General features: G+C 69.2%; 1 protein-coding gene across 1 annotated transcript; it reads left to right on the top strand.

Annotated features, from left to right (window-relative positions):
* Window positions 1-2,166: 2,166 nt before the first annotated feature.
* RBM38 (RNA binding motif protein 38) lies at window positions 2,167-9,464 on the top strand. The gene is made up of 4 exons (XM_056107454.1): window positions 2,167-2,400; window positions 2,892-3,015; window positions 3,146-3,200; window positions 9,176-9,464. The coding sequence occupies exons 1-4, from the start codon at window positions 2,209-2,211 to the stop codon at window positions 9,444-9,446; spliced, it is 642 nt and encodes a 213-aa protein (XP_055963429.1). The 5' UTR covers window positions 2,167-2,208; the 3' UTR covers window positions 9,447-9,464.
* Window positions 9,465-14,948: the final 5,484 nt, after the last annotated feature.

Genomic DNA, 14,948 nt, shown 5'->3' with positions numbered 1-14,948 from the left:
AAGGGCAAAGGCTGCCAGCCCACTCGCTTCCTGGAAGAGGGGGTTCCAACTAGGAGTCTAGTCACTGGCTGTAAAACAGAACATAGAACGTCATGAACGAGCTTGGGGGACATGCTCAAGGGGCTGGTTCGATCCCTAACACCACATACTCCCCGGCACCCCAGAACCACTAGGTGTGGTCCCCGGGCAAATAACTCAAGAGAGACTTGAGTTTCCAAGGGTGAAAGTGCCCTAGAGTGGCCATGCCCAGAGAGGGCAGGAGGCAAGGAGCCCCTCTCACTGGGATAAGTGCTGCCTTAGGGTGGACACGGGTACAGGTGACCACAGTGCCCGCCTACAGCATGTCCTCCAAGAGTAGAAGGGTTGCTTGACTCAAACCCATTGGGGTTCGTGTGACTTGCACTTCTGGAAAAAGAAGCAAGCTTTGCCCCCCCCCCCCCCCCCAAACAGCCTCAACCCATTTCGGATGTGCAGATCTCAGCCCTGCAGTGGCCGTGCTCCGTTCACTCGCGGTAGGGACTGCCATGACCCATGCAGGCGGGCGTTCATCCCAGCACTTGCTGTCTCGTTGGGTCCCACTACCGTGTGCACTGTCCTACGTCCGGGCATGCCGTCCCATGCAAAGGTGCATCACACACACGCTTCTAAAGCCACGCACTCATTCGTTCACGCATCGTGCAATCAGCACGGAGTTGCTACACGCTTTCCCTGCGCTTGCCGGGCTCCAGGCACCCGTGCACAGCCTGCAGGCAGCTGCTGGACACTCCAGGCAGAATTCGCGCGCGTGGACACCCGGATGCCTTCGGGACCGGGAAAGCACGGATGAACCCCCCAGGGGCAGCCGGAGCCACCGTCACCGCCGGGGGCCGTGCAGGAACCGCAGGGGGCTCAGCCCTTGCCTTCCCTTTAGCTGACCCCACCGGCCGGCGGCTCCGCGGCCCGGCTCGCTTCTTCCGGCCCGGCGCCTCCACGTGCTCCCGCAGCGCCCGCCTCCCCGCCGACCCCCGGGCGGGGCGTGCTCCCAGGGTGGGGCGTGGCCGGCGCGGCCAGGGGGCGTGGCCGGGACGGGGGCGTGGTCTGAGGCCTCGGGGGCGTGGCCTCCGGACCCGGGCGAGTCTGAGCGCTCCGGGGCGGGGCCTGCTCAGGCCGAGGCGTGTCCGGCGCGCGAGCCGGGGCCGGGCGGGCAGCGCGGGCAGCGCCGGGACTTGTAGGCTGCGATCCGACTTCCCGTACCCACCCCGGGCCAAAGCGCGTTCCCGGGCACCGGCCTCCTGGCCTATCCCTTAGCCCAGCTGACCCCTCTGGCCAGAAACGGGCCGTGGACCAGGCCAAGCCTTGTCCCTCCGCAGGCACCTCCCAAGCGGTGCCCGTTTGTTCCCCGACTTCAGAAACACTCGCGGGCGCTCCTTGGGCGGGGAGGGCTGGGGCGTCCCTGCGGCCCCCCACGCCCCTCCCCGGGGCCCCCCCCGACAGCTTCCCCCGCATGAATCTTATTTTATTTATTTATTTTGGTTCGCACCCGGCAATGCTCGGAGGTTTACTCCTGGCTTTGCACATCGCTCCTGGCGGTGCTCAGGGATGCCCAACCCCATGGGGTGCTGGGAACCGAACCGGGTCGGCCGCGTGCAAGTCAAACGCCCTCCCCCGACCCCGCATGAATTTTCGGGAAATCCTTGTAACAAGCTTGGGGACGGTCCCCCAGAGCCGTGGGATGAAGGCAGAACAAGTAAACATTATCCGATGACCGCTCCCAACGAGCTCACGAGGCTGCGCCGTCCACGAGGGCAGCGTCCGGAAGGAAACAGCCGGGCACGTAGTAGGCGTCGAGGAGGGGACTACACTTCCCGACAGGCCCCGCGCGCCGGGAGGGGCGTGGCCGCGGAGGTGGGCGGGGCGGGACTGGGGGCGGGGCGGGTCCGGGCGGTCTGGGGGCGGGGCCGACGCGGGGGCGGGGCCTTCGGGTGGGCGGGGCCGGGGCGGGGGGCGGGGGCCGGCTACAAAGCCCGGGGCGGGGCGGGCGCCCGCGCGCAGAGTCCCCGCGGCGCCGGCTGGAGCGGCCGCAGCGCCCGGTAGCGCCCCGCAGCGCAGCGCAGCGCAGCTCGCTGGCCGGCGGCGACGCCGAGGGTCCGGCCCGCGTCCGTCGTCCCGCGCGCCCGGCGCCCCGCCCGGGCCGGCGCCCATGCGCGCGGCCCCGCGGCGCGCCCACCCATGCTGCTGCAGCCCGCGCCCTGCGCCCCCGGCGCGCCCCGGGACACCACGTTCACCAAGATCTTCGTGGGCGGCCTGCCCTACCACACCACGGACGCGTCGCTCCGGAAGCACTTCGAGGGCTTCGGGGACATCGACGAGGCCGTGGTCATCACCGACCGCCAGACGGGCAAGTCCCGCGGCTACGGCTTCGTGAGTGCCCGAGCCCCGCGCGCCCCGAGCCCGCCGCCGCCGCCGCCGCGGGCACCTGCCGCCCGGGACCCCGCCCCGCCCCGCCCCGCCCCGACGCCCCCCCGCTCGCCCGGCCCGGCCCCCCCCGCCTCCCGCCGGCGCCCCCCTAGTCCCGCTCCCCCGGCGCCCCCCGCCCGGCCCCGCCCACCTCCCCCGACGCCCCCCAGCCCGCCCGCCCGGCCCCTGGGGGCACGCGGCGAGCCCCGTCCGCCCCCCGCCCCCCCCGCCCGCGCCGTCCGGGCTCAACGGCAGGTCGGGTGGGGGACAGCGCCCGAGGGCAGCCCCGCGGCCCCGGCCCCCGCCTGGGGTTCCCTCCGGGGGTCCCCGCGGCCGGCGAGCAGACCCCCGCGCGCGCTCGCCCGCTCGCTCGAGGCGGGGTCGGGGCCCCGGGACCGGCCCCCGCCGTCCGCCGTCCGCCGGGGACGCCCGCGCTGACCCCCGCGTGCCCGCAGGTGACCATGTCCGACCGCGCGGCCGCCGAGAGGGCCTGCAAGGACCCGAACCCCAACATCGACGGCCGCAAGGCCAACGTCAACCTGGCCTACCTGGGCGCCAAGCCGCGCAGCCTGCACCCCGGTACGGACGGAAGGACGGACGGACGGACGGACGCGGCCCCGGCCCGAGGGAGGGAGGAAGCGCGGCTCCGCGGGGCGGGGCGGGGGCGCGTCCACCCCCGCGAGGCTGACCCCTCCCCGCCCGCTTTCAGGGTTTGCCTTCGGCCTGCAGCAGCTGCCCCCCGCGCTCATCCAGAGGACCTACGGGTGAGTGCGGGCCGGCGGGGCTTTCCCTGGACACCGTGCGGCGCCCCTGCCTCCTGCTCCCTTGACAAGGGCCCTTCCCCCCGGCGCTCACCCTGGGGTGCAGGGTGGGGCCACCAGGAGGGGGTGCCCTGCTCTCTGCAGCCCTGGTGACAGCAAACCCGGGCTCCCTGGGAGGGGCACCCGGCTCGTCCCGGGTCAGGGTCAGGGTCAGGGCCAGGGTGAGTGGCCCGGCTGCTGGGCTGGGACCGCCTGGGACCGGCGGCTTCAGTGCTGGACAGCCGGGGGTGGGGTATCCGGCTCCAGATGTCCAGCTTGAGGGCACGCCCCTTTGTCCCGCCCTCCTGCTCCCCCCAACAACCCCCACCTTGCGTTTCCCTTGGAGGGCTTCGAAGGCCTGGCAGCTGTTTGGGGCAGGACACGCATTTTACACGCACGTCGGGGGCACAAAGGGCCCCGCCATGTGCTCTGGCCTCCGAGCCGTGATTGATGTCTGCGATTCGGGGGGGGGGGCTGCAGGCCGGCCCCCTCCTTTCGGGAATTAGCATTTTATCAGAGTGCAGGACACTGGGTCACGGGCTTCAGGCAGTGTGTGTGCAGACGCGTGCATGTCTGCATGTGGGAGCACGGCCTGTGTGTGTGTACGTGTGTGTACACATGTGCATGTGAGGTTGTGAGGTGGTCCTGTGAGTGCATGTACACGTGTGTGAGCGCGGGGCATGGGTCTATGTGAGTGTGTGTACATTTGCGTGTGAGTACGGCCTGTGTGTATGTGTACTCGTGTGTGTGTGTGTGTACATGTGTGCATGTGAGCGTGGGGCATGGGTCTGTGAGTGTGTGTACATGTGCATATGGGGCACATGCCTGTGTGTAGATCCGCGTACACGTGTCCGTGTGTGAGCCTGGACCTGTGTGGCCTTGTGTTTACGTGCACGTGTGGGTGTGCATGTGTGGGGGGGGCACGTATGTGTGGGCCTGTGATCATGTGCGTGCATTTGTGAGCACGGGCATACGTGTAGGCACGTGCACAGCATTGCACATGAGCAGTGTGTGCAGGTGTGTGCTCGTACACGTGTGCATGTTTGCGTGTGAACATGTGTTTGCAGGAGTGTGCGTGTCTGCACCCTGGGCGCAGCCGTGTCTTGGCCTAGCAGGCACGAGGCCTGGCAGAGGCCCTGGGCCCTGTCCTGCCTCCCCAACAGCCGTGTCCCCGGGACGGCTCAGCCGCTGCTCTGAGCTCCGGCCGCCTGCCCAGCGTCCACCTGTCCTCTTCTGCCGGACCCTCAGAGCCCTCCAGGCTCCTGTTCTGGTCCCCAAGGGACCGCCGAGCTCACCCTTGCTTCCTGGGTGGGTCAGACCTGCTGGTGACCTAGGGGTGGACAGGCCCGGCCCTGCATGTTGCTCGGGGTGGACGGGCCCGGTCCTGCGTGGGCTTGGGGTGGGTGGGCCCGGCCCTGCGCCCGCCGCCGCCCTCCCAAGCACTGCGGGTGCCTGGGATGGCCGGTCCCGGCTGACCTCGCACTCCCTGTCGCTCTGGGCTGCCAAGGGCCGGGACGCCAGGGACAGGTGTCGGGCCGCCTGGTTCTTCGTGTCGTCTCCTGGCAGGGCAGCTGGTTGGGGTCTCCCCGGCTGTGCCCTGGGGTGGCGGGGGCGGCCCTCCGCGGGCCGGCTGTTCCCAGGGCCCTGCCAGGCAGGGTGCCCGGTCAGCGGTCCCTCCTGGCGCCCGGCCTGGAGCCGTCAGCGGCCCTTTTGTCTTGGCGAACAGTCGCCCGGAACGCGGCCGGGCCTGACTCAGCGGTCAGTTTTGTCCGTGCGGGGCTGGCAGAGGCCAGGGGGGCCTGGGCAGCTGGGCCTGGTCCAGCCGGGAGCCCCGTCCTGCCGGGCAGCTCTCCTGACCCGGCCCTGCACGGCTCTCCCTGCCCGCCGCTGCCTGTTTATTTGGTTAAGTCGGACGGGAGCGTTCGGGCCCTGCCGCAGCCTCTGCCGGTTCCTGCCCCGTAACTATATAAGGGCCGAGCCGGGCCGGAGAAGCCCACTGGGCGGGCGGCAGCCACGGCTGGCAGGACAGCGGAGCCCCCTGCAGAGCGTCCCTGGGGGCCTGGCCTGCAGCAGCACCGGGGCTGGCACGCCTGCCCGGTGGGCCCCGGCCCCCACATCTGGCTTGGGCTCCCATGGGGGGTTCCGGACAGCCCAGCTCCTGTCCACCCTCGCGCGGGGGCCAGAGGGCAGCCGGTCCCAGGGCCACCTGCCGGGGGACTGTGGGGGTCTCTGTGATCTCGCTGGCCCCGCTGGGGGGCTGGGGGGTTTCGGGGGGATCTTGCTGGACCCACTGAGGATTCTGGGGGTATCTGGGGTCTCCCCAGCCTGCTGGGGGACTGTGGGGGTCTCCTGGGTCTCGCTGGCCCTGCCGGTGGACTGTGGGGGTCTCTGGGATCTTGCTGGCCCCGCTGAGGGACTGTGGGGGTGTTGGGGGGTCTTGCTGGCCCACTGGAGACTGTGGGGGTATCTGGGGTCACCTCAGCCTGCTGGGGGACTGCGGGGGTCTCTGGAGTCTTGCTGGCCCCACTGGGGGACTCTGGGGGTCTCCTGGGTCTCACTGGCCCTGCCGGGAGACTGTGGGGGTCTCTGGGGTCTCGCTGGCCCCGCTGGGGGACTTTGGGGGTCTTGGGTGTCTTGCTGGACTCACTGGGGACTGTGGGGGTCTCCTGGGTCTCGCTGGCCCTGCCAGGGGACTATGGGGGTCTCTGGGGTCTTGCTGGCCCTGCCGGGGGACTGTGGGGGTATCGGGGGGTCTCGCTGGCCCCGCTGGGGGTACCTTCGGGGTCTCTGCAGCCTGTCTGCAGAGCCTTCAGGGGCTGGAAGCTCAGGCTTGCCAGGGATACTTGTCTGGGGGCCGGGGGTGGTGCAGACCCGTGTGGAAAAGACAGTGTCGGGGTCCCCTCGCCCCACCCCGGAGCCGGGCCCCGCCCCGACCTGGACAGCCCAGGTGTCCTGTTGTTCCCCAGCCGGGACCCCAGGCGGCGGGGGCGGACGCCCTCCCTCCGGGCACCGTTTCCCTGCCAAGCCCGCGCTGGCGCCTCACGCCCTGCCCGGGCCGGGAGACCGAGCTCGTGGGGCAGCGCTGAGGCCTCAGTGGTGGGGGGTCCGCATGCGTCAGGTTCCCCGACCCCCACAGCAGTGCCCAGGGCCGGCCCCTTCCCCCGGGGAGCCCCCGGTGGAGGGGTGGGCTCTACTTCCTGGGACCTGCAGCGTCACCAGACAGTGAAAGTGGGGGGCACGACAGGAAGTGAGGTCAGCGCTGGGGGGCCTGGGGGTGCCGTCCCTGTGGTGGGAGCCGGGGCTTGTTTTTACTTTCAGGCGTCGCTTCCTGTTTGGCAGCTCGCTGGAGCAGGACGTGGGCCGCGGGGCCCTGCACCTGCTGTTTGTCCCGCCTGCCGGGCCGGGGCCGCGTCCCTGGGGGTTCCCAGCCCCGCCCCCCAACACTCTGCCCCTGCGAGCCTCAGTTTCCCCTCCTGACCTGGGCGCCCACCACCCCGTCGCCCCTGCACGGCTGAGGAAGCTGCCCGGCATGGGCAGACTCCCCGATCAGCCCAGCCCGAGCACTGGGGGCAGAGCTGCAGCCGGGACAGGCCCGCGGGGGGCGGGGGAGGGCAGGCGGAGAACAGTCGGAAGATTCCAGAAAACCCTGGAGAGGAGTGTGGTTTCCTGGGGGTGCGGGGCTGGCGTGGGGCCGGGGATCTGGGCCTCTGGGCCTGCCACGCTTCTGGCCTGGCTCCCCGGGGGTCTCCGGGCACCCGGTGCCCTGCCGTGGGCCGTCCCCACGTGGCTCGGAGGGAGTGCAGGCCGGGCGCTCGCCTGGTGGCCTGTCCCCACGGCCACGCCCGCCCGGTCCTGCTGGCGGCATCTGTCCGTCCACCTGCTGTCTGTCAGTTGCCAGGTTCCCCGAGGCAGACGGACGCAGGGACCTTGGGGGCCGCGGGGTTCCGGGGGTTCCGCAGCAGCCAGGGAAGTCGGGGCCGTGCTCCCGACCACGGGCAGAAACGGGCTCGAGGTACCAGGACACCCCTGCTGGGCCCTGGCCCGGGAGCGGGCTCTGTCCGTCCTGACCAGGCCACCAGGGGCCCCAGCTGCCCCTCTGCGGTCAGGGCTGTGCGGGGGTACGGAGGCGCCCCCACCCCTGTGCCTAGTGCCTGATCCCTGCCGCAGGGAAGGTCCTGGGCAGGTGCTGGGAGCCAGCCGGTCTGGCCGGGGTGGGGGGAGAGGGGGCCTGTGCCTGCAAAGGCCCTGAGGTCGGTGGAGCCGCTGGGGTGTAGAGGAGAACCGGGGAGATTGTTTGGGGGGGTGGGGACGAGTGCAGCCTGAGCTGTGGGGGCGCAGGCCCTAGTGGAGGGGCCGTGGGGAGGGCTGGGGGGGGTTGTCCCTGGGGGCCTGGGCGGTGGTTTGACTGGGGCGCTGGGGCTCCCTGGTGCAGTCCAGGTGGGGGAGACCAGGGACGGGGGCGGGAGCACAGAGTGTCGGGGAGCAGGTCGGGGGACCTCAGGGCCTCCTCCCTGCGGGCCTGGTGGGTATCGGGAGGCCCAGCCCCACCTGGGCCCGAGGCTGACCTGGGGCACAGTGGGGTGGGCGGGGCCGGCCTGGGGCTCATGGCCAGCAACTTGTGTGCAGGTCCACGCGTGCGTTTGTGGCCATGTGTGTGCAGGTGTGTGTGCCGACGTGTGTGCTGCGTGCATGCGCGAGGCTGTGAGTGCACTGTGTCGCTGCGTGAGTGTGCTGTCTACACGTGGGTGTGCAGCATATGTGTGACTGCGTGTGTGCACGGTATCCACGTATTGACACGTACGCATGCACACGTCTGTGCGGAAGACATGACTGAGCACACGACCAAATGAGTGCATGTGTGTGTGTGAACGCATGTCTGCGTGCCTGTGGCCGTGTGTTTGTGTGCGTGTGGCTGTGTGTGCGCACGTGTGCACCCTCTGGCAGTCAGGGGTGGGTCCTGGCTCCCCCGGGTGGGCGGCTCTTCCGTGGGGGTGTCGCTCTGTCGGGGGTCGCTGCACCCCTGTCCTCAGCCTGGGTGCTGGCGCCCCATGTCTGACCCTGATGGGTGCTGTGGGGGGGGTAGGGCGCCCCACCCGGTGTCCTCGGCCCCTGCCGGCCACCCTGTGCACTGTGCCCAGCAGGAAGCGAGGCGAAGGGTGCTGCCACCGCCTGGGCCCGATCCTGTGTGTGTTGCCGTTTGTTGATGTCTTTGTTAGTTTGTGTCTTTGGTGTTTGTTCATGTCACACCCAGCGGTCCTCAGGGCGGACTCCTGGCTCTGCGCTCTGGGTTCTTGGGACTGTAGGGGATGTTGGGGATCGAACCCGTGTTGGCCACGTGCGTGTGTGTGTGTGCGATGCGTGGACACGAGGGCGCGGAGGGCAAGGCCAGAGCCCTCCCCGTGACGGCGCCCCCCCCGACTGCGGCCGCTGTGCTCTGCAGGGAGGCTTCGGCCCGTCGCCCCTTCCCTGGGCGCTGGGGGCAGCTGGCGGCCACGGGAGGAGCAGCCCTTGGGTGGCCCGGGGCACCCGCTGGACGGCTCAGCTCGGGGCTGAGGGGCTCCCCCACTCCCCAGAGCGGGTGCCAGAGCCCGGCCCCCCCCGCCCTCCTCCCCCTCCCTCCCCCCTTCTCCCTCCTCCCCCTCTCTCCTCCCTCTCCCCTTCCTCCTCTCCTCTCCCTCCTCCCTGCCCTCCTCCTTCCCTCCTCCTCCCTCTTCCCGGGTGAAGGTGTGAGGGAGGAAGGGGCCTCTCGGGGTGTCACTGAGGGGCGCGGGGGTGGGCGGGACAGGAGGAGTCGCCCCCTGACCCCGGGCGTGTTGCTGGGGCAGGGCCGTGGGCTTTGGGGGGACACCCAGCTCCGCCCACGCCCCCCAACCCTCCCGGCGTGGCCCTGTGGGGGCTGCGGGACCCGCCCCGGGCTGACCCCTCGCTGCTCACCGCAGGCTGGCACCGAGCTACGTGTACCCGCCGGCCATCCTGCAGCCCGGCGTGGTGATCCCGGCCGCGCCCGTGCCCTCGCTGACCTCGCCCTACGTCGAGTTCCCGCCGGCCAGCCCGGCCTTCGCACAGTACCCGGCCTACGAGCAGGGCCCCTACGGCTTCGTGGGCTACAGCTACGCGGCCGCCCTGCCCCCCGCCGTGTCCGCGGCGCCCCCCGGCCCGGCCTTCCTGCAGTACCAGCCGCCGCCGCCTCTGCCCGACAGGATGCAGTGACGCCCGCGGGTGGCCAGGGCGAGGCGACCCTCTGCGCACGCGGCCCCCCGGGACCCCACCCAGGTGCCTTACTTACCCGGGGGACCGAGCCGGGAGAGCGGCGGGGCGCCCGGTGACGCGGACCCCGGCAGCCCCCTCCCCGGTCTGAGGGCCGAGTTTTCTTACCGTTTTTGTCTTTGCTACTAAGAGGTTCCGAATTTCTATTTTTCCACGGAGGCTCCTGCCGAGAGTCCAGGGCCCGGCCGGCTCCGAGTTGGGGGGGCTTTGCGGGGGGCTCAGGGCCGGCCAGACCCCAAGGGGGTGCCGGGGCCACTCACCCCCGCCCCCACTGTGCCCTCCTCTCTGGCCACCGCCCCGCTCTCGGCCCGCGGAGACTGTCCGGGCTGCCGCCCTCCCGGGGGTCCGGGGCGGGTGGGGTCGGGGGGCTCTTCCTTTGGACCTACCTCAGGGAAGTGGAAGGTGTCGGGCCGCAGACCTGCAGGCGGGCACCCAGGGTGCAGCCGGCCCGGCCACGGCCCGGAAGTGAAGGTAGCTAATGTTATTATTATTATTATATTTTATTAGATTGTTCCGATAAGAATAAACCTGTTTTCTTTAAAGCGTTACTCTGTAGGTTTCTCTGCCATGGGGTGGAGGCAAGTCACCACAGCTGCCTGACCGGGCTTGGTGCTGGGAGGGACCCCCAGGTGGCGGCTCTGAGCCCCCCGGGAGGGGATGCTTTCTAGGTGGGCGTGGGCAGGCAGGGCCACCTGTCACCGTGCGGGGGTGGGGGGGCGGGGGAGACACTGACCCTGCTGGGGACGGGCCCTTTGACCCTGCTGGGGATGGGACCGCTGATCCTGCTGGGGACAGGCCCTCTGACCCTGCTGGGGACGGGACCGCTGACCCTGCTCTGAGAAGTGGGTGAGGAGAGGCCTCGGTGATGCGTCGGCCAGGAGGCCACTCCCGCCGCTGCCCGCGGCTCCCCGCCGGCTTTGTGAGACAGGCCGGTGGCCTTGGGTCCTGCCCCGCATCCTTCTGGGCACTCCCTGCGGTCCCCGGCCAGCCTCTGCGATCCCGCCCTCACCTCTGGGCCTTGTTTGCAGACGGGCCGGGAGGTCAGCGGGCTCCAGCAGGGGCCGTGGCCGCGGCTGATAAGGGCCCGGGGGCCGGGCCGGGGCTATCGCGAGGGCCCGCCTGCTTCCTGGCCCTATCGGCCGGCGCACAGCTGGGGGACAGGCCCCTCACGTCCTCGGCTCCGGCTGCGGCCTCTGGGCTCACAGCAGCTCAGGGACCCTCTGCAGTCACCTCATGAGAGCGCCGGGCCGGACAGAGGCCCAGGCAACACCCCGGGCACTGGGCAGACGGGGACGGACCCCGCAGCCCAGCACACAGGAGCAGCGAGTGGCTGACAGAGGCTCCCGGGGCTCCTTGACCCAGCCACGCCTGAAACAAGCCTAGAATTTTCCGTCACGGAACTAACCAACCTCCTTTTCCCTCGGGTTTGTCTGTCTGTCCCCCAGTCCCGAGGCCGGGCTGCCTCCGACAGCTGCTCGTTTCCCAGCTCGCCGAGAGCCCCCTGGGCCAGTGCCCCCCTCCAGGGTCTAGCTCCAGCTCTCACCTTCCCCCCAGGCCCGTGAGCCCCGTGGCCCCTCCGGGCCCCCCCCCCCACGTCCCCAGGCTCAGACACCGGCCAGCCAGACCCGGGCTGACCCACCCCAGGCTCCGGAGCTCCGACGGCCAGCACCCCTGGGTCTGGGTGTTTCCGGTTTCTCGGGGGCGGCACGGCTGGGGCGCCGGACGGCTGGGCCAAGGTCGGGAACCCCAAGAGTCCACATCTCCCCACCCCCTCCCGGGTGCTGAGTCACGTTTGTGTGTGCAGATGTAAACACGACCCGTGGGCTGGACCCGTGGGGGGGACGGGCAGCCTCGGTGCCCAGAGCCGTGTGCCCGCACCCCAAGCCTCCTGGGCCTCCTGTGGGGGCCGATAAGTGCCCGGCTCGGCTTATCAGCCCCGGCCCCGCGTCTGCTCCACACACCGGGGCACTCGGCGGCCTGGGATGGATGATGGGGTGAACCCTGCCTCCCCCACAGCCCAGCCCCCCAGCTGCTGCCACCCGTTCTGGGGCTCCTCCCCAGGGACCGGGCCCTTTCAGAGAAATGGGGGGGGGAAGGTGTTTTCCTGCAAAACGGAAGGAGGGGAGGGGAGGGGAGGTGGAGGGATGATGGGTGGGTGAGTGAGAGGGTGGGGGGTGGGTGCTGGGGAGAGGGATGAGTGAGGGGGTGGGGAGGTGAGGGGCGGCTCATGGTGAACGGACGAAGGGAGAGTTGGTGGAAGGGTGGGTGGACGGGGGGTGGGGGGATAGATGGGTGGTGGATGGATGGATGTTGCGTGGGTGGGTGGCAGGGGACTCCCCAGCCCACAGGGCCTGAGCGGCACCACAAACCGGGCTCACACCGAGTTGCTGGGCCAGTTGGCCAAGAACCCAGGGAAGAAGCAGCTCCGGCCCCTGAGCGGAAGACTCGCCCCCAGAACAGCCGTGATGCAGACGCAGGAGGCGTGGACCCCGACCCCAGGCGGGGGCGAGCAGAGGGATGTGTGAGGAGTGGGTGGAACCAGGAGCCTATCAGCTCCGCGGTGGGTCCCCAAGACAGAGGGAACTGCATCTGCCCGGCCCGGCCCCAGGAGCACCCCCAGGGGCACCCCGAGTGCCCAGAGCCCGTCCCGGCTGTGCTCCTCACGGTGCGCTGGGGGCCGGGAGCTGCCAGAGGGGCCGGTCGGGGCCGGGGGGGACCCCAGATGTAGCAGGCAACAGCAGGAGTGAGGGACCTGCCGGACAGCCCGGCCGCTCGCTCGGCATGGACGGGTGGACGGCGCGGTGAGCAGAGCCCGGCAGACTCCCGGGGCTGGATCTCCGCCAAGGAGGGAGAAGAAACCGCACGGCCGAGAGCTGCCAGCAGTGGACAGGACAGTGGGCAGGCGAGGGGCGCCAGGGCCAGAGGCGGGACCACACTCAGACGGCCCGAGCAGTGGGTGCGGGCACAGCTCGTCGGATGGGGACGCGCTGAAGGGCCCTGGGTTGTCGCCGGGTGACAGACCCGGAGAGCCAGCCCCTACCCCCCACAGCTCAGCATCCTGGGGTGTCCCGGGGACAGCGGGACCTTCGGGACGCCTCCTCGCCTCAGGCTGCCTGGACTCACTTTTGACCATATTTGCCTCCAAGCCAAGTGGCCACCCTGTGGGGCCAAGGTATAAATATCGGCCGCTGACCTTGTGTCCCAGTAACACCAGCCCTGGGCACGCGGGGCCTCCCGGCCGGCCAGGACAGGGGCTGGGCCGCAGGGCCCTGGCAGGAATGTCCCGGGTGTTCCCAGGGACAGTCACTGGGGCCCATTCGGACCCCGCCGCCCGGGCCTTGGGGGCTTGCTCCAAGGAGTGAAACTCCCGTGGGGTCAGAGAGGACGGACGGCACCGTGCCGCGTTCCCCCGGGAACCGGCCCCTCCGGTGCCAGCCCGGCCCCTGGCACAGCTAGAACCAGCCTTGCTCAATAAGACCGTGGCAGCCCCCGCCCCGTGCTCGGGTCTGGACGGGGTGTGAGAGCCAGTTACAGCTCGTGATGGCCTGTGGGTCTTGGGTTGGACACCTGGAGAAAGACAGGTCGCCTTCCTGCGTGTGTGTGTGCATGTGTGTGTGTGAGTGTGCACATGTGTATGTGTGCGTGTGTGCGTGTGTGTGTGTGTGTGTGTGTGTGTGTGTGTGTTTGAGAGGCAGGGGAGAGAGCGAGCAGGAAGGCACCCCAGGAGGCAGCTAAGCACAGTGCTGGATCCAGCCGTTCCTGAAGCAGGCCCTTGAGTGGCCCTCAGCCCTCTCTGAACCGGCGGATTCCTTCTCTGTTGCCCAGCACCAAGCCACAGGCGAGTGGCCGGGAACCGCACCCTTCGGTGAGTTGTTGTAGGCCGGACTCCAGGGACAGCGTCTCCTGGCAGGGCCTTTCCGTTGAGGTGGCCCCCGGGGAAAATCCAAGTTTAAGGCACCTCAGGGATCCGCTTCGAGGCCCCCCTGGCGGGTCAGACCCCCGTGGCTGCTGGACTCTGGTCCCTGTGGCCGCTGGCCGGCAGCCCCGCAGCACTGTGTTCCTCGTGGCCTGCGTCCCGCGTCCGGTCTCCTTCCTCTCCAGCAGGTGACCGCCCGGTCCCCCCTCCGGAAGCCTCGCTGGCCTTTCCTTTTGTTGCTGTGCTCGGCTCCTGGGTGGAGGGGTCTCTGCTACTCACATCTGCCTGGACAGTCCAGGGGACGCTCACTATTTATTTGCTTATTCATTTATTTTTACTCTTGCTTTCAATTTTTCCACATTTTTAACAATTAGAGCACTGGGGCTGGAGCGATAGCACAGTGGGGAGGGCGTCTGCCTTGCACGCGGCCAACCCGGGTTCGATTCCCAGCATCCCATAGGGTCCCCTGAGCACCGCCAGGAGTAAGTCCTGAGTGCAGAGCCAGGAGGAACCCCTGAGCATCGCCGGGTGTGACCCAAAAAGAAAAATAAATAAATAAATAAAAATTAAAGCACTGTGATTTAACAGTGATTCATAGTTGGGTTTTAGACAGGATAATTCAGCCCCGATCCCACCACCAGTGTCACCCTCCCTCCCCCGGTGTCCCCAGACCCCCTCGACAGGCACCTTTCTGAGTTCGGGTGTTAGAGTTTGGGTCTCTGGACCTCAGGGTTGGTGACTGGTTTGGGGACTCAGCTCTGTCCTCCCGTAAGCCCACCTTGGTGCCTGGCGCCCCGACCTGCCCCGTTGCTGCTCGTCTGTCTCCCCTCCCCTCCCCTCCCCTCCCCTCCCCTCCCCTCCCCTCCTCTCCCCTCCCCTCCTCTCCTTCTCCCCACTGTACTCCGGGGCCGTGAGTAACCCGGGTCTCCCTCCGTTAAGACTCCGCATTCCCGCGTCCGGACATCCAAATCCCACACGTGGGTGGCGCCGTCCGCGCTTGTCCTCCTCCTGCTGGCTTCTCCTTCATTCCACATGACGTCTCCAAGCTCCATCCACGATGCTGCGTACTGCACGATTCCGTCCTCACAGCCGGGTAGTGTTCCGCCGACTCACTGTTTTAAGGTGCACACTTCTATTCCACCTGCAAAGTCCCTCCACCACGTCACAGGACACAGTTGCAAAGCCCTGGGGTCTGGGAAGACTCGGGAGCAGACGTTTTTCTCTCCTCAGGATCGGGACCTGCGTTTTCTTGGATGTTCCCTCTTGCTGGAGAATGCTTAGTCGGGTGTGGTTGGCGGTTGGGAACGTGCGGCTTCAGGTAGGGCTTGCTCCAGCAGCTCACACGCTGTCGAAGACTCGGGCTTCCTCGTCTCCGCAGCCTGTGTAGATGTCCAGGCACCGCTTGGTGGCTCCCTCGGGGTCACTGCACAGGAAGGAAGAAGGCGGGGAAGACGCCTCCCTCTCGCTGGTCCTCAGCCACCACCCAACCATCACAGGCAACCCTCTGCCTCCCCCATTGAGGAACCAGC

Source organism: Sorex fumeus, unplaced genomic scaffold (assembly GCF_029834395.1).
Source record: "Sorex fumeus unplaced genomic scaffold, SorFum_2.1 ptg000166l, whole genome shotgun sequence".
Lineage (NCBI taxonomy): Eukaryota > Metazoa > Chordata > Mammalia > Eulipotyphla > Soricidae > Sorex > Sorex fumeus.
The sequence above is the reverse complement of the archived record's forward strand: the minus strand, read 5'-3'. Positions and strand labels throughout refer to the sequence as shown.